Below are 19,209 nucleotides of genomic sequence, written 5' to 3' on the forward strand. Positions count from 1 at the left end.
GTAGTTCTTTCAGGGGGAGGATGCAAACTTAGCAGAGTGGAGGGAGGGCTCAGTGCTGGGCTCACTGCAGAGGAGTCTCAGCTTCTGCTGTCACCTGCCCCTGACCATGTTATTACATTATTTCACTCACATTTAACTATAGCCTCTAGTTACTCTTTAAGTGCTATTTGTACACAGCCTTCTCTTCCCGAGTAAATAGAAAGGCCTTGTGAGTTGCAGAAAACTGATCCTAGAGATTTATTCAGGAAACTGATAGGCCCTGGAATGGAGGCATTCAGTCTTGTATCACAAGTTGCTGTATTTCAGAGTGGCAATGAATGCTGATGCAGAAGCTATAAAATAGACCACTCAGAACCCCACCTTCCTCCAAGAAAGAAGTCAGGCCACTAAATTTTGAGCTTCCAGAGAATGGCAGGCTATAGGCACAGACCCTAAAACTCACTCTTTTAAAGTATACAATTCTTTACACTCATTTATGGATAATAAAGAACATTACAAACTATTGAACAAAAATAGAGGCGAAGAAGCATCGAACAGACTGTCAAACTACAGCAGGAAGGTAGGGGAGGGTTGGGGGGTAAGAGATCAACCGAAGGACTTATATGCACGCATATAAGCACAACCAACAGACACAAGACACTGGGGACGAGGGCAAGTGCCGGGGGGTAGGGGAGGCCGAGGGGTCGTCAGTGGGGGGGAAAAAAGAGAAACATATATACTAGTATTTGTAATACCTTAAACCAGGGGTCCTCAAACTTTTTAAACAGGGGGCCAGTTCACTGTCCCTCAGACCGTTGGAGGGACGGACTATAGTTTAAAAAAAAACTATGAACAAATTCCTATGCACACTGCACATAATCTTATTTTGAAGTAAAAAAACAAAACGGGAACAAATACAATTTTTGTATTTGCATGTGGCCCGTGGGCCGTAGTTTGAGGACCCCTGCCTTAAACAATAAAATAAATAAATAAATAAATAAATAAATAAATAAATAAATAAATAAATAAATAATAAAGTATACAGTTCAGTGGGTTTCAGCATATTCACAAAGTTGTGTAGCCATTACCATCGTCTGATTCCACATGCTCATAATCCCTGAAAGAAACTCCCTCCCGTTAGCAGGTGCTCCCTGCTCCCCTCCCCCAGTCCCTGGCCACACTAACCTACTTTATGTTTCTATCTTTTTTCAGGGAATTAGTTGTGTGAAATAAAATAGGCTCTCAAGTGTTTGTTGAAATAAATATATAAAGTAACTGATAAATTATTTCATCACCTTCCATCTACTCTACTTAATAATAGTTTAAAACATTTCACCAAGTGTAAAGCAGTACATTTATTTTATTTAATCGTTACTTAACCAGAAAAATGGATTAGGATATAAAACGTCTGAAGCATTCCACCCAGTGGGGGTTTGAATCACTTATCCATCCAGTCACTGACTATGAACATTCAGTTTCATCTCTCCACCGCCTCGCTCCTTTGTGGTGTCTTTTATTTGCTGTGTTTGAGGGACTATCTGCTTGGAATTCGTTTACCTACAGTTTACACGTGTGTGTTTACGAGAAAGTGACTCACCCACTGTCTCCCCTGTACTTAGCACTCGGAGGCCTGGGTGCTTGGGGCATAGGGTTGGCCTGGACACGGCCTCCTATCCCAGCAGTCGGTGTCCGTGGTCTGGGTCAGACCCGATGGTAGTACATGCAGACTCGCCATTCTCGTTGCCTCTCGTTGCCAGGCCAACCCTCCCGGTGTGCTTGCCCTTTTGGATGAGGAGTGCTGGTTCCCGAAAGCCACAGATAAAACCTTTGTTGAAAAACTAGTTCAAGAGCAAGGTTCCCACTCCAAGTTCCAGAAACCCCGGCAGCTGAAAGACAAAGCTGACTTTTGCATCATACACTACGCAGGGAAGGTAAGAGCTGGAGAACTGGATTACCTGGTAAAAGTACTGTTTGAGACTTTGCTACATGTGATGGAGTTTATAAGAAATGTGCCGATAAACATTTGTAAATCCCTAAATATAGTGTACATTGCAGTTGAGGGCCTCTGTGAACGTCTGTGGGTAAGGCTAACTGTTTCTGGGTTTTGTTTGTTTTTCCGCCTCGCCTCGTCTGGCTCCGGGCGGGCCAGGTGGACTACAAGGCGGACGAGTGGCTGATGAAGAACATGGACCCCCTGAACGACAACGTGGCCACGCTGCTGCACCAGTCCTCGGACAGATTTGTGGCCGAGCTCTGGAAGGATGGTGAGCACGCCTTACGTTCGTAACTCAGGTTGGCCGGAGTCGTTTACAATGAAGGATTGCATATGGTTCTCCTACATATCTATGTGCACATATATTTTACTGTAAACCTCTTTCCCTAGAGCAGGGCTGCCATTATCTCGGGATTTACCCACTTTGAGAATACTTGGGTCACAAGACATCTGCCCTCTTGGTCAGATGCTGTGGGGAGTGTGGGAACCTTCTAGGCTCAGAGCCAGAAAGAGCTGCATATCCTCGGGCCACCCTGGCCTAGTTAGACTATAATCCAAGGGTTAGGGGACATGAAACCCGAGAAGCCCTGTGCATTTTCTCTGTGCTACACGTAGGTCATGCGTCCTAGCCACTGCCGGCCTCCCCCCTCCACAAACCCCCCCCCCCCCCCCACACACACACACACACACGGGCTGGTGAACACACTCAGATCCCCTGTGTGTAGACCAGTTTCTGTTCCCATCAGTCCTGAGTGCTTTTCTTTACATGAGCCTTGGGGAATGTCTTGGCGAAGTTGTGTCATAGACTAGAAAGTTGCTAGTACAGCACGCCTCTGTGTACCTATGCAGTGGGCACCGTATCTTCTAGAGCTTAGCTCTCCCTCCGCATCTCATCCTGACTGTGTCCCACCTCTGTGCTTGGCCTCAGGTCATGCAGGACCTTAGCCCTGGACCTGCCCCTGAGTAGGCCTTGACTCCGAGGCCATCCTGTTCAGGAACCTGGCTCACCTCTGCTTTTCCTGTAGCAAATCAAGAGCTTGTGATGCTGTCTTCTCAGAGGCAGAGAGAAAGAAACAGAAAGAAGGGTGTAGGCAGTTTGGGCAAAAGGAAAGAGGTGGGAAGAGCAGAGTGAATGCAGAGAAAGTGAGCAGGGGAAGATGACCATATCAAAGGTGATCTAGTCAGGAATGATCACATACATCCGCCCGAGATGCGAGGAGCCCACGCAGCAGGCACGCTGCACACATGCGTGCACGTGTCCTGGGACAGCAGTGCCTGGGACAGACTGTGTAAAAGGCGGGACTCGGAAAGCAGATTAGGTTCCCAACGCGTAACACGGAAGCTTTTGATCCTGATGCCTTTGGATGAAAGTCTTTAACTGATGCTGCGTGTCCCCTGGTGCGTGCTGTGACCGGTCAGCCAGGGTGCCGTGTGCGGGCTGAGAGCAGAGACTACCGTATTCGCAGTGCCATCGCCGAGGGACTCCCGAGCCTGCTGCTGTGAAATGTTAGATGGAAGATGAGGAACTAGAAGCAGGACTGTGAGCTCCAGTTGTGCTAAACAGCGTGTCCACGGTGCTAGGAAACCCAGCACTGGAGCTGGCACTGCACGTGGGAAAGGCCGCAGAGAGAGGAGGGGAGCAGTGCTCCCGCCTGGACACTCGTGTCCTGTTAGGAGTCAGTTCCGCTGTGACTGTACTGGGCACGACGTGGGCTGGCGTCCCGTGGCCCCTCCTCCCGGCCCTCCTTAGGTCTCAGTGCACAGGAATGGGGCGGGATGAGTAGGCGGAGGTCTGAGGACCAGACGTATCTGGTGAGTGCTGTGTGAAGGGACGCTAAAATGCCATGAAGGAGGAGGCAGTTTTCCTTGTCCTTGAAGGAGAATGATTTGTTACATAAATAAAGAAAACTGACTTTACCAAATAGTGACTAAGTGCCGGGCAGTTCTCAGCACTAATATGTGAGCCTCCATGTCATGATCAGGCCTTAAACATTGAGGGTGAGCAGGTTTGCGGTGAGCTAGCTCACCAGGGGAGTGGAGCGTTTCGGAAGTGAAGTTGGCATGGGAGGAGGCCAAGCAGGTGGAGTGAGTGATCAGAGGATGGTGCCTTTGGGCGTTAGAGCGGGGCTGGGGCGAAGGGTACGGGCAGGGAACGAGGCCAGGTCACAGGTTGAGAGCAGACGATGGAGGGCCTGATTGCAGGTCTCAGTGGACTTGACTCCACTGAATAAGTAGCTTCCGTAGGTTGTGAGCCAGGGCAGGTGAGACGTGTGGCCTGAGGTAAACGCAGTGTTTGGCTGTGGGGTTGGTGGGAAAGAACCTCGAAGTGGGCATGGAATGAACAGGAAGAAAGGAACAGAGGAAACTGGCGTTTTTACTTTCCTGAAGCCTCAAAATCCGATTTTCTCTTCATTTTGAAGGGGAAGATAAGCAGGTATTTGGGAATTAATGACAATAGTAAAGAAAGTGGGTCCTGAGTTACAAACTGGTTCTGAGATTGTGAACCACTTTGACTCTTATTTTGTAGTTTCTTAACCGAAAATGATATTGTGGGGAACACCTAGTGATCACCTGACCATTCATATAACAAACGCACGTGTGTAACTGTGTGCACCATGGTTACCATCTGGGAGCGTCTCGGGAATGAGGAAAGATGCGGCCCCGCCCCAAGAGCTGGTGATCCAGTGGGAAACGCAGGATATGCAGATGCAGCCTAGGACAGAGCCAGCCTGTTTTGGCTCCCAGATGTGGGAGAGCCTCTGGCAACAGTGGGTCAGAAGTTGCAAGAAAATAAGGTTTGGCCGGCAAGGATAGAGGTGGGGGCTCAGTGATCCATGTCACAGGTCATGTGCCTTGTGGGCAGGGCCATGTCTAGAGCATGCTCCCTGCCTTTTTTTTTTTTTAATCCTCATCCATGGATATTTTTTCCATTGTTTTTTATTTTTATTTTTTTAGAGAGAGTAGAAGGGGGAGAGAGAAGCATAGACTCGAGAGAGACACAGTGATTGGTTGCCTCACAGGGCTGGGGATTGAACCTGCAACCAAGGTACATGCCCCTGACCAGGGGATGGAACCCGCAGCCCGTAGTTCACAGACTGGTGCTCTAACCACTGAGCAACAGCGGCCAGAGCTCCCCTGGCTTTTTGTGCTTTCCATAGCCACGAAGAACTTACTCGGTTCAGAAATGCTGAGAGAAAACACTTGCAGCCTTGTTGAGCTCCTTCAGTCCTGGCCCGAGGCCTGTGCGTCTGGATTTAGTCCACAGCTCAGACCCACAGCCCGCACAGCCCCGCTGTGACCCTTGCCTTTCTGCAGGTAGGCGCTTGGGCGCACGTGTGGTCCCTTTTGTCAGAATAGGCTGCTGGCAGTCTCACCGGCCCCGGATCTGACTCAGCTGTGCTGGCATCCACTCTGGAATATTCCCCAAGTCTGCTCTCCTCATGATGCTGCTGTAGGAAGGCCTGTCGTCCATCAGCGTAGTGGACAGTTATTCAGTGTGATCTGAGAGCCAGGATCTCAGCGGTCGCCCACTGTCAAGGGAGCGGCAGGGGGAGCAGCAGGACTGAGTTTCATCCAGAAAGTCAGGGCAGGCCCAGGAGTTGGAAGAGGGTGTGCGAGGGTGGAGAATTCGTCGCTGCTCACTCTGGGTATAGAGATCTCTTGGGATAAGGGTAGCTTTTTCTCCAGGAAAAGAAAAGAACCCTGGAAAAACATGTATTTTTCTGTTTTTTCTATTGTTACAGCCACATAAAGGCAAAAGCAGAAAATAATAAGTGGACCACAATATATGAATATGTGTTGTATGAATATAGTTTCCTGTGAAGGTGCAATATCTTGACTAGAAAACACTATAGACTTTGTGTTAGGGTGTTAAAGATTTTTCTCCAGGCCAAACCCGGAGAAATAAGATTTTGGGTGGCAGCCCTGCCCTAGAGACTCATAATGCCCTACTTTCTGCTAAGAGATGTTTGGGGATCTCTCTCCCAGCTGCATGGGACTTCTCAACACATTTCGGGGGGGGGGGGGGCTTATAGACCAAAAAAAACAAAGATTGCATTTCTTATGTAAATGTGCCTCGGGGTATCAAGTGTCATCTTAAGATTTGAAGTTATTTTTAACATTTTGCTAAGCAGAACTTGAATTTTGTTTTCCTTAATGGTGATTACCTATGTATTAGTAATGTGTATTTGGAGTAAATTATATTTCCAGAATCTGTATTGGGAAGTAAAGTTGCACAGCAGTGTAAATTTTTGACAGTAAAAGTTACTAATGCGTACACTTATCAGAATGTAACTTACTGCCCCTTGTCCTAATGAGCTAATTGCAAGATGATTTTATGAAGGACAACTCGAGTAGTACCTTATTACTCTTAACATTTCATCCTGCATTTACGCGGGGTGGTCATTTAACACTGGTGTGATAAAATGCTCACACCTGGAGTGGGGAATAGGCATTTTCATTCAGATTAAGTCTATTTTATAAAGAACTTGGTCCAAATGTGCAGATTCTCTAATGAGTAATGTTTGCATGGGATCTTCCCAGGACTAGCGACTCTCGTACCCGATTTCAAAGTTTACTTGTGATGTCGAATGTCTTTCACACTAACTGAAGTGTTTGTGTATTTGCTCTTCTGTCCTGTTTTTGCTGTTTCTCTGCTTTAGAGATTCAGAATATTCAGAGAGCTTCTTTCTATGACAGTGTTTCTGGTCTTCATGAGCCACCAGGTGAATGTATAAAGCCTGTAGGTCTTCCAAAACAGAAGGGTCCTAAGCCCACAGGAAGAACTTGCGGGGGGCTGGCCGGGCGGCCGGGCGGGCAGGGTAGAGGGATGCGGCTGGTTTCTGTTTTTGTTTCGCTCATAGACCTGCATGAACCTTTCATTTCATGCTCAGTTTTATTCTACTTCAAGGCAACTGTTTGAGTGCATAAACAATTCAATTGCTACTGCCTACACATTGCTTCTTATTTTACGCATAGCACTTGCAGCACTGCATATAAAAGGTATGTCACTACCTTTTCCAGTAGTGCCGTTTTGATACACAGTCCTCCAAGGGAATGGTTAGGAATTGATCTACTAGTAATGTCTTCTTTGTCTTTGAGTTACCGTTAAGTTTTCAACTCTAAGAAATTCCAAAGAGGAGTTTTTTCTGTAAGTCATTAGCATTTATGAACAAATGAGTGCATATTTATCTCACAGGTCTCATCGTTATACCTCTTATTTGAGATTTATGTGCATAGCTAGCTGGTTGGCTTCTTTTGAACTGGAGATAGTGAAACTGTCCACCAGGCTTGATATTTGCAAGGCGAGACTAAGACAGAGTGCATTGGTGGTAGAATTTGTACCTTGAACTTGAAATTGAGCTCCAGATGGGCCTTGTGGTCTGAATCCTTAGCCCTGTTTTAAAATACAGCCTAACCATGCTAGAGGTCCCCCCAAAGAACAATATAAAATGAATATTACCCAGCCTTCCAGTTATTTAGTGATGTTATCATGTAATGAAATTAAAAAATACAGTCAAATTCATCTTATAAAATTTCCTTTATACTTTTTAGAACATGATAATGCTGAGATCTATACCCAAAAGGTTTTTAGAAACTATGTTGAAGGAATGTGCCCATTTTTATCCAAGTCCAGATTCCTGCCATCAATTCTAGTTGATGAAAAAAGTAGATTGCAATCTTCGGGGTGGGGGGGGGGGGGGCGGTCATGCCAAAGATGGTTCCATGAGTTGGAATGGATATTCCACAGAACTGCAGAGGAAGAAGTCCTCCGTCAGCCTGGGCCTTGGGGGGTCCTGACCAAGTTGAGGACGTGGGGGAGGAAGAGAGAGCCAGGAGGTAGTTGTCAGCCGTGGCCTGCCTGAGCCTTGTGCTTTGTTAAAAGGTTAGCGCCTGATCTTCTGGACTTCCTCCCAAGCTGGCGTGCCCTCTCTAAATCCGTGTCTTTTCATCTTCGGGATTTGTAATATTTAAAGAGAATTCCAGGTGTGAGCTCTTTGGGAGCCGGGACAGTGCCCGTTTGTGGTCACTGTCGTTTCCTCAGCACTTGGCACAAAGGTGGGCCCATCAGTAAGTCCCTGAGGGAGGGGCCGGTGGGTGCGTGGGGATTCCACGCCCACTTTGATGCGCAGCAGCTTTGCCCGCTGGGCCTCTCCTCCCCGACAGTGCACATGTTCCTCCTTGTGGACCAGGTGTCCTCTGTGCCCACAGCACAGGGATAGAGCCGCTTCGCTGGCATCATTCTGGCGGGGAGTAAGCCCACTCACCTCCCCACATGCTCCCCTTGGCACATTCTCACCTGAAATGTGCGGTTTCTCTCACGCGAGGTGTCCTTTGTTGAGTTACACAGCTGAACCAAGTATCCGGGGGTCTCCGTCCCTGCCTCTCCTTAGAGGGCCTCCTTCCCCCACAGCTACGCGTGGTCTTGAAGTTGTGTATCGTGTTTCTACAGCAAAGCGTTTTTCTCCTCAACCTGTGTTTATGGATTCGAACCCCCGATAGCAAGTTTGAAATGAAAATGTGAGGCTTTAGCATTTCCCATGATTTCTTGGAAGACAGTGATGATGGGGTTCCTAGGGATCCAAGTTGCGATGGCCTCTGACATGCTACCATGCAGTGAGCATCTCTCTAAGACACCACAAAGAACGTTCATGCTGTTAGGAAAACGGCATTATGGGGGACTGAAGACTTTTGAGGATGAAGATGAGAGCCTGGGATAAAGAGGGGTTTCCAGACGCATCGGGGACCAGTGCAGAAGAGAGAGGAGCAGAATCCCTAGAGACAAGATGAGGAGGCCATACAAGTTTGTGCTACCAAGCAAAGGACTGCTTTCTTCCAAATATAAGATGTTTTGGAAGTCTGGACCTCTGAGATAGCTAGTCATGGAAGATGCAAGCACAGTGAACCAGCAGAGAGGGATGGCGACCTGAGAGCTGTGGGCAGGGTTCTCAGATTCACAGGGTCTGCAACAGGGCCTCTGAGTTTAGTTCTGAGCCTGGCTGTGCTGGAGGGACAGCGTGAGCTCCCCCGCGGGTCGTACCTGCAGCCTCCAGAGTAGGACCAGCTCAGTTTCTCTGATCACTCACTGGTGCTGGGTGGCAGCTGACATCTGAAAGGTGCCACCAGAGAAAATGTGAGAAGTACATGAAGCAAATGTTAATTATTGATAGAGAAGTCCCTCGCTCCCTTCGGTCCTTCATAGAAGCGGGACTTGCAATACAGTAGCAGCAGTGAGACAGAACCACCAAGGAGGGGCTGGTCACTGCTCTTGGAGGGCTTCCTCAGTTTCACACACCCTTTGGGGTCTTCCTTCGTCTTCTGATGCCCACAGAGTTCTTACCTGCCTCCTTGTCATTTGGGGGAAAGGCTTTACTTTAGCCGTGCTTCATACTAAGAAATAATGAAGTTCTGACTTCCAAAACTTTGAACCAGTCTTCCCTTTTTTTAAAATATATTTTTATTGATTTCAGAGAGGAAGGGAAAGGGAGAGGGAGAACATCAATGATGAGAGAGAATCATTGATCAGCTGCCTCCTGCATGCCCCTACTAGGGATCGAGCCAGCAACCCAGGCACGTACCCTGACTGGGAATCGAACCGTGACCTCCTGGTTCATATGTCGATGATCAACCACTGAGCCACGCCGGGCAAACCAGGAAGTTCTACTTAGATTCAGGTAGCATGACTGCTAAAATGATAATTGTGTCATTTCCTTGTAGATTATTATGTCAGTTGGTCATAAATCTATTTTTAGTGCCATTTTAGGAGCTGTGGTTCAGTGCTTTCACATGGTTTAGTGCTTATTTCAGTTGTCATCCCTTCAGTAGACGAAGGTTTCATTGTTGCAGTGTGGTCTCCTCCTCCATGTTTTTCCTGGAGTCTCAATAGGAGGTGGGAGCTCCAGGAGAAACAGCCCTGGGGACTGCAGCTGGAGTTCCTGAGGTCAAATGGGGACAGTGACACTTAGTTCTCAGGGCTCTTGTATCAGACGAGGCAACCTGAGCCTGCGCCTGGCACACGGGAAGTGCCCAAATGCCTGGCGTCTGGCACTGCACTTGCCGCTGCCTCCGCAGCTGCTGCAGTGGCTGGTGCACCCTAGTGCTGGTGCAGTTGGAATGGTGCAAAACAGAAATCGATTAGCGTCTACCTCCTTGGCTAGTACTTAATGCAAGTCCACTTTTACTCATGGTGCCCCGAGGCCAAGCTGGTCAGCAGCCCTGCTCTGCTGCCCAGTGCGATGCGTTAAGCACACGGGCCCTGCCCAGGGGAGACACAGAGAAGTGCGGTAGGAACTCTGCAGGGTGAATGGGCTTCCTGTTTGCCCAGCACCGTGGTCGGCAAACTGCGGCTCGCGAGCCGCACGCGACTCTTTGGCTCCTTGAGTGTGGCTCTTCCTAAGCCTTAGGAGGACCCTAATTAAGTTAAAAACAATGTACCTACCTATATAGTTTAAGTTTAAAAAACTTGGCTCTCAAAAGAAATTTCAATCGTACTGTTGGTATTTGGCTCTGTTGACCAATGAGTTTGCCGACCACTGGCCCAGCAGCTTCGGCTTCTGCGGGGGTGGGAAGTACAGAGGAGGCAGGTAGAGGAGGCAAATTCAAGTTCCGCTTGCACTGGTGCTGGGAGAAGGAGCAGTATTGTCATCCTCTGGACTCCCTGCAGTTTTCCTAAAAATTCCCAAATTCTGTAAAATAACTTATGTAGCCACTGTAAATTTGTTATTACTGGGGATATAACAAGTGGAGGTATATTATGAAGGTATCCTAACTGATGTTAGGGATATTATGAAGGTATACTAACTGATGTTAGGGATATTATGAAGGTATACTAACTGATGTTAGGGTCGTTGCTGAGAAGTCATAGCAGTTACATATCTGTGTCTGAATTTGTTTTTAACTGTTAGTCTCATTTCAGTGTACATCAGTGTGGAATTGTCTCAGTTTGTTTAAATGAGCATTGAGAACATGCGCATGCCTAGCCCGAGGCATGTAACAGTGCCAGGTGCCCGAGGCCTTTTGCGGGAGTATCTGATAGGGTTCTAATTTATTACCATCTGGCTATTAAATTAACATTAAAATAAGTTTCTCCCCTTACTGTGGTTTTTAGCCATATTAACTGCAGTGGGTTTCTAAAGTGCTGGCCTAAATAATTAAAACCAAATGTAGCGACACAGTGTTTGGCCCATGCACAGACTGGAAGAACGTGAAAATCTCACGAGCCTCTCGTCTCCTGAGGTTGTCCCCTAGAAGAAGGGCCGGTTAAGCGTCTGGCACTGGACAGTGTCATAATTTTATCATTAAAAAATTATTCAGGCAGTTTTATGAGATAGATGATTACAAATTGCATTTTTCTTCTCTTAAATAATAAATATGCCCTTACAGATGGCAGCTCTGTGGAGCTCATCTCACTTCTCACTGTCCAAGTAAGCTTTTAGAATAATAAATTGTCTGTGAAAATACTTTGAAATCTTTTCAGGCTACTGGCAGCCAGCTGGTGAGTTACAATGCCCACGCGCAGCCTGGCCAGGCTCTGCTGGCACCTCGGGGAGGAGAGTTTGTAGCAAGAGGATCAACAGAGCCCAGAAACCACGGGCTCTGCACGTGGAGGTTTTGTTTTAGTGGCTGTGAAGGTCTTAGAAGGAGCAGAGATGCTCATTTCAAAGAGCTGCTAGAATCTTGTCTTCCTCATTTTCCGCCTTTCTCTGATTCTTGCTCTCACCATTTTCAACAAGAAAATGTCTTTGTAAAATAGAGTTTTTTATAGGTCTTGATCTTTTAGTGAAATTGTGTTTTATTAGTGTGGCCCAAGTCATTTAATGCAGTTCCCAAAGTCTCTCTTACAAGATAAATTTGTTCATTGGTGGAAGCTAACCCTGATTTTAAATTTTTGAATTAAGGGAAAAAAAGAACTGAAAGTCCGAAGCATGCTGAATGTTTAGCTTTGGATTACCTTTATTAAAAATAAATTTGAGCCCTAGCCGGTTTGTTCAGTGGATAGAGCGTCAGCCTGCGGACTGAAGGGTCCCAGGTTCAGTTCTGGTCAAGAGCATATGCCCGGGTTGCGGGCTCAATCCCCAGTGGGGGGTGTGCAGGAGGCAGCCAAGCAATGATTCTTTCTCTTCATTGATGTTTCTGTCTCTCTCCCTCTCTCCCTGTCTCTCTGAAATCAATAAAAATATATTTAAAAAAATAAATGAATAAAGTAAATTTGAAAACTAGTTCATTTTGAGTGTTTTGGGGTTGTTAGTGTCTAAGCGACTCCTGCTGGGGACGGCACTGTGACCGCTGTCACGCGTATAAAGAGCAGCTCGGAGAACTGGGGGCCAGTGTGTGGAGTTCCCCGTACAGTGAACACCGCGCCTCCTCTTTCCTTGTTTGAGGTGTTGTCTAAGCCGGTCATCAGAGGGGTGCAGCGACAGCAGGAAAGGGCTCCCCGGGCCCTGCATATGTTAGACGCTGGACAGACATCCCTGGGGAAGCCCAGCCCACGAGGAGATACACAGAGTAGAGGGAGGTGCCCCAAGAATCTGGCCGTGGTGAGTTGAAGCCTGGAGGAGGGAGGAGCCTATTTAGTCTGGAGGCAGGTAGAATCCGGAGCCTGGGAAGCACCAGGTGAGGAACTGCCAGGCTGCAAGCAGGGGTCTGCAGTCCCGGCAGAGAGAGCAGGATGGAGACTCGAGAGCCTGCATCTCAGAAAATGCCCCCGGTCTGCACAGCTGGAGCTTCGGTATGTGTGGGAAATACCAGGAAGGCTCCTTCATTGAGCACCTGAGTGTTTCACAGGCGCCTGTAGGGCAGGTCACACCACAGGGGACGCTGAGGCTGGAGGAGTTGGGGGGCTGGGCTCCAGATCACGCTCAGGGTGGGCAGTGCTTCTGCCTCTTGGAGCGGAGTTCCCATCACTGTTACGCGACTCCTTGGACCATATCCTATAAGCGGTAGGAGAAAGTGGATCTTAAGTGGAGGGAAAGATAACTCATTTAGCTTTATCTTTCAGAACTACTTGTGAGTCATTACACACGGACAGAGGCATAGCAAGAACCTGTGTGGCAGGGGGAGAGGACACAGGGAGACTGGGGCCGAGGAAGGAACCAGGTATGAGGTTGCAGAATCCAGGTGAGGGGTTAGAGCCCCCACGAGGGCAGCGGAGAGGAGGGATGGATGGAGGATGTTTGAAAGTTTGGTGAGCAGCTGATGTGAGAGGAATGGAGTCTGACCCCTGGTTTCTGGTTTGAGTAAGTTGGTCACGTCTGTAGGAAACACAGAAGGGACAGGGTAGCAGCGAGGACAGAGAATGTGCTCGCGTTTAGGATATTGATCTCTGCCCCTCCTATCGCCCATTCTCCTCACCCAGCTCTTCCTCTCCAGCGCCGTGGGGCTTGCTCCCCTGCCCTCACCTCTTCTCACCCCCCTCAGATGGTCCATCCAGTCTCCTGACTGTAAACACTAAGCCAGCAATCCCAGATTTACCTCGCGGTCCAGACCTCTCTTCGCAGCAGCCTGCTTCTCATCCACTCAGCTTCTCATCTCCACCTTAATGTCCCACAGGCACCCCAACCTACACAGTTTGGACCCCATTTTCCTACCCACAAAGCCCACCTCTCCCCCATCTTCCCGATGGCACCACAAGCCACTCAGTTCTCAAGCCAAACTCCTAGGAGTTATTCCTGACGTGCCCCTTTCCCTTATTTTCTGTCAAGTTAATCATTAAAGCAAGTCAAGTCTCCCACCAAAATAGGTCCTGAATTTTCCTCCTCTGTCCCTCTCCTCTAAGTCTCACAAGTTCAAGCTGCTGTCATCTTTCTTAGAACCTGGACCCTACAGTGGCCCCCTGTCTGGTCTCCCGGGCCTCCTCCCCACCATCCACACACAGTGGCCAAGGGAAGGTCCCTCGTGCTGCTTCACTGGCACTGGCCTCTCGCACTTCTTCCTGCCCCTGGCCCTTAGCTCATGCTGTTCCCCTCTCTAGAATATTCTCTCCTCTGGCTCGTTCTTTCCCACTTGGCAGTAAGTGTAGTTTCTCCAGAGAGATCTCTAACCACCCATCTCTCTCACAGCGTCTTGTCCTTTTTGTCAGTGCATTTCTCACTTTGTAGTTGTAAATGTTTCTTTATTCACTAACATCTGTGCATCGAGCCTGTTATGCCAGACATCATGCTAGGGGCAAGGGTGCAACGTTGAGTAAAAGCACACATGACAGGCGCTTAGCGAGAATGTGGAAGGCAGAGGGGCCTCTGTGACTTCTGGTTGGAGAGGAGAATATAGGTGTTTGGCGACTGATGCTGGGAGTCGGGTATAGGTCATTAAAGTCACAAATGAGATCACCCGGGATGAGGCTATGGCTTGGGAAAAGCAGGTCAGACAGTGTGTGCCTGGACTTGCATCCGGCCTTATCCTAGAAAGGCTTTCAGGGGTGTTGAGTTTGGACGCCTTGTGAGTGCCCCGGTGTACAGGAAAGGCAGAGAAGTCATCGGGGAGACTGGAGTAGCTAGAGAGGTCGATAGAAGTCAAGGAGAAGGTGGGGTTCATGAAAGGAGCCAGGAGTGACGAGAGGCTTTAGGATGCCGCTCTGTGGTCAACAGGAAAATACTAGTCTATCAGGATCAAGTAAAATAGATGTTGGACAGCCTGGTCTTAACACTTGACCGGTGGCTGCCTGAGTGTCAGGTGGAGGAAGGAGGGCAGGCTAGCAGCCAGGGCGCTGGGCAGCGGGAAATGAGTGGAGAGGATGCAGAGGCCCACGGATGAACTACTCTGGAAAGAAGCTTGGCTCTGAGGAGACAGAGAGGTGGGCAGGCGCAGGTTAGAGGAAGCTCATTGCTTCGTGGCACACGCAGGGGTGGGGTTTGGTGGGGTTTTTGCCAGAGCGAGTAAGAGGGACAGGTTGAAGGCCAGGGGAGAAAGGTGGTCTCCGAGGTGGATGGTAGGCAGAGTCCTGAGCACAGACAGGTAGCTTAGACCTGAACCCCTGAGTCTGGTGGCTACGCTAGGAGAAATGGTATGTGCAGGCTGGGCCTGGGAATCGATCCGACTCCAGCCCCCTTCTCCCCACTTCCATGTAAGACATGTGTGACTTGAAAAGTTGCCTTACCTCCTGGGTTATGGTTTTCTCTTCTGCACAAAGCTCATTGAGATCTTGAGGTCCCCACATACCTTCTATTCTGGGGAACGGATGAAAGAAATGCAGGTGGCTGTTAAGATTGACAAGGGCATTAACAGGGCAATTAAATGGATATTTTGATTAAAATATTTCAGTAGTGTGTTTCATTCATGTAACAGTTTTTTCAAATGAGAGCGTATTGTGCACCAAGTGTGGATGGTGCCCTGTGTTGGACTTCTGTTTAGAATCCCATCATTAGAGGTGTTAGGTCTGTGTGGACAATGTGAACCCTCAGCCGAAGGATCTGAGAAGTGTAACCATCATCAAGCGTAGCTTAGGCGCTGATTCTTTTTAGGAGGCTCCTTCCAAATTTGTGTTCTTGCCCTTTAATTAAAGTTTATTCACGCTTTGAGGAGAGAGCTGAAGTTTACTCATTCCCACAAATCTGAACTAATGCAATCTCTCCTTGCAACTTGAATGACTTACTAAAATCCTAATGACTGATGAGAGATGGCTCTGGTCCCTAGTTCCTGAGCCATATTCATGAAGTGGATTTGCTTTGTACAGTCTTATATTTTTATGTATATCTTTATAAGCCTTTCCTGTTTTGAGACTTGTCATAATATCCATTTGTGTATCAATAATGCCAGCCAATGGTCTCTCATATACCAAGTAATTGTGTATGTAACGGGCAAGTGTCATCAGGCAGAGTCCCTGAAAGTAGCGCAGCGGAAGGCATCTGCTGGTATGTGGTCTGAAGCTGTCAGAGCTACACTACCCGCCCTTGAAGTGTGTGGCTGTTAGTCCCACGGCTTGTGCAGTGTCTCCGTATGCTGACTGCCCCCCTAGATGGCATCTCTCCTCATCTGTCCACAAGCTTGTGCTGCTGCACTCACTGTGTCTTGTCTTCCCTGCTGGAGAGTGGGTTTGACTCGTTGTCCTCTTCCTCTTTATGTTCACCAGTGGATCGTATTGTGGGCCTGGATCAAGTCACTGGTATGACGGAGACAGCTTTTGGCTCTGCCTATAAAACCAAGAAGGGCATGTTTCGAACCGTCGGCCAGCTCTACAAAGAGTCCCTCACCAAGCTGATGGCGACTCTCCGCAACACCAACCCCAACTTCGTTCGCTGCATCATTCCAAACCACGAGAAGCGGGTGCGTGTCCAGCACGTGCTGGGATCGGACACTGAACGAGGTCGGGGTAGAGCGGTTCAAAGGTAACACTCTCCTTTCTGGCCAGGCTGGGAAACTGGACCCGCACCTCGTGCTGGACCAGCTGCGCTGCAACGGTGTGCTGGAAGGCATCCGCATCTGCCGCCAGGGCTTCCCCAACCGGATCGTGTTCCAGGAGTTCCGGCAGAGGTATGGGCCGCGCGCTCACCTTTTCCACCTGCCTCCCAGCACGAGGTTGGGAGGCATTCTCTTCCTGTTCCCTGGAGAGTCCGATTTCTTCACATGTGGGAAAGGCTAATCCTTATTACCTTCGCTTTTGGTCAAGACTGTTGAGGGCCTGCTTCATGGGGAGGTCGTGCCGTGACTGCTGTGGTGCTTCAAAAACTGCTGTCTGCAGGGTCAGCTGAGGCTTACAGTTGCTCATTTAAACAGTTCCATTTGGGGCTTGAACTTTTTTGGGGGGGGTGTTTTTTGTTTGTTTTTGTTAATTCTCACCTAACAGTATTTTCCCATTGATTTTTAGAGAGAGTGAAAGGAAGGAAAGGAGGGAGGGACGGAAACATCAATGTGAGTGAGACACATCGATTGGTTGCCTCCCATACTCACCCCCACCAGGGCTGCGGATCAAACCTGCAACCCACATATGTGCCCTTGACCTGGAATTAAAGCCGAGACATTTCAGTGCTCAGGCTATGCTCTAATCATTGAGCACCACCTACCAATGCTAAACATAATTATATTTTTTAATATATATTTTTTATTGATTTCAGAAAGGAAGGGAGAGGGAGAGAGAGATAGAAACATCAATGATGAGAATCATCAATCAGCTGCCTCCTGCACACCCCCTACTGGAGATGGAGCTCACAACCTGGGCATGTGCCCTTGACTGGAATCAAACCCAGGACCCTTCAGTCCACAGGCTAACACTCTATCCACTGATCCAAACCAGCTAGGGCCATAATTATTTTTTTAAGCTGATATTTTAAAATACAGTCATGCCCCCATAACAATGTTTTGGTTAAAGACAGGCCACACCCTAGTCAGTTTGGCTCAGTGGATACAGCATTGGCCTGCAGAGCAAAGGGTCCCAGGTTCGATTCTGATCAAGGGCACTTACCGTGGTTGTAGGCTCCTCCCCGGCCCGGGCCCTGGTTGGGTCACATGCCAGAGGCATCCAATCAATATGTTTCTCCTCTTCCACTCTCTCTAAAAAATCAATGGAAAAATATCCTCAGGTGAGGATTAACAATATATAAATAAATAAATAGATAGATAAATAAATAAAGACAGGCCACATGTATGATGGTGGTCTCATAGATTATAATGGAGCTGAAAAATTCCTGTCACCTGGTGACCTCACAGCCATTGTAAGGTCACAGCACAATGCATTCCTCGTGTTTGTGGTGCTTCTGGTATAAACAGACCTGGTGAGTTGCCATTCATATAAAAGTACAGCACATACAATTATGTACAGTATATAACAGTGGTTGCCAACCGGTGGTCCAGGGACCACTGGTGGTCGGTGAGGTCCAAAAGGTTGGCTACCACTGGTATATAACACTTGATAATGTAATAAATGACTACAGATTTATGTATTTACTATACTACATTGTTTATCATTATTTTAGAGGGTACTCCTTCTATTTGTTAAAAATGTTGTTGTAAAACAGTGTGCCATGTTTTATTGGCAGCAGCCTCACTATCTCATGTTTCCCGCATGTCTGATTACATCATCTTCTCTGTGCTTCATTTGACTCATGTTTTGTACAGTAACATGAACAGGCTTATAGCCTAAGAACAACAGGCTATACCATACAGCCTAGGTGTGCAGTGGGCTATACCATCTAGGTTTGTGTAAAAATAACAGAAATGGATGCAGTAGAAATGGATGAAAACTTATGATGGGAAATTGGTTTTTGTTTGCTTTTTTCTCCTGGAAATTGGATTTTCAATTATGGCAGCCTTTGTTGTTCCATAATATAAACAAGCCTTCCATCATGGGATGGCCCTTTCTCCCACTGTTCCAGAGGAAATCCCGTTGAGCAATTATTCCAGCCCTTATGGGTTTGGGGGAACCTGTATTGTGGCCTCGTTGTACGATAAACAGTCGGGTAGACTCTCCCTTTTTATGGGTAGGAGAAAAAGGAACATAATTGACATCCAGAGGACAAAGTGATGGTGTAGCCAGGATTCATCTTTAATATAGCCAACTACCTATTTGCTCCACTTTATTTTTATTGAGGTGTAACTACATAAAACGCACAAATCTTTTTTTCCAATTACACTTTACATTCAGTATTATTTTGTATTAGTTTTAGGTGTATAGCATAGTGGTTAGATAATCATATGCTCTACCAAGTGGTCCCCTGATATATCCAGTACCCACCTGGCACCATACATCTACTAGTCTACACTAATAAAAGACAAAGATGCTAATTGACGGTACCTTTGCTATGCCCCCAAGCCACGCCCACCAGCCAATCAGAGCAACTATATGCAAATTAACCCAACCAAGATGGCGGCTGGCAGCCACGGAGCAGGAGCAAGCAGGAGGCTTGGTTGCCTGGGCGATGGAGGAAGCCAAGCTTCCCACCTGCCCTGAGCTGGCTGTGTGCTCTGCTCAAGGCAACAAAGTTTCAATTATAGAAGATAAATAAATCCCAGATACCTGCTTCCAGCCAGCCTCCACTGGGAGCTTGGGTGGCTGGGGGCCATGACCAGCCTGAAAACAGGCATTCAGCCCCTCACCCAGGATGGCCACACCCTCATGGGGTGAGGGTCCCCGCTGGAGGGCTTAGCCAGCCTGAAAACGGTCCTCAGCCCCTCACCCAGACTGGCCAGGCACCCCCAGCAGGACCCCCCACCCTGAAGGGGCTGTGGCCAGCCTGCAAACAGCTATACTATACTACCAGAGATTGCATCGAGCCTATCAAGCAGGCGCAGCAGGGCCTGGATGAGCAGGC

The 19,209-nt window shown here is 48.1% G+C and overlaps 1 protein-coding gene across 4 annotated transcripts in view; it reads left to right on the plus strand.

Moving 5' to 3' along the window:
* The window catches only part of MYH10 (myosin heavy chain 10), a 146,972-nt gene that overhangs the window by 90,141 nt on the left and 37,622 nt on the right, over positions 1-19,209 (plus strand). For all 4 annotated transcript variants that reach the window (XM_059668649.1, XM_059668650.1, XM_059668651.1 and 1 more), the window contains 4 exons: positions 1,737-1,910; positions 2,129-2,243; positions 16,035-16,228; positions 16,314-16,435. In XM_059668649.1, coding sequence (XP_059524632.1) covers positions 1,737-1,910; positions 2,129-2,243; positions 16,035-16,228; positions 16,314-16,435 — 605 coding nt within the window. The remainder of the gene's footprint in view (positions 1-1,736; positions 1,911-2,128; positions 2,244-16,034; positions 16,229-16,313; positions 16,436-19,209) is intronic.

This window comes from Myotis daubentonii, chromosome 16 (genome assembly GCF_963259705.1).
Source record: "Myotis daubentonii chromosome 16, mMyoDau2.1, whole genome shotgun sequence".
NCBI lineage: Eukaryota > Metazoa > Chordata > Mammalia > Chiroptera > Vespertilionidae > Myotis > Myotis daubentonii.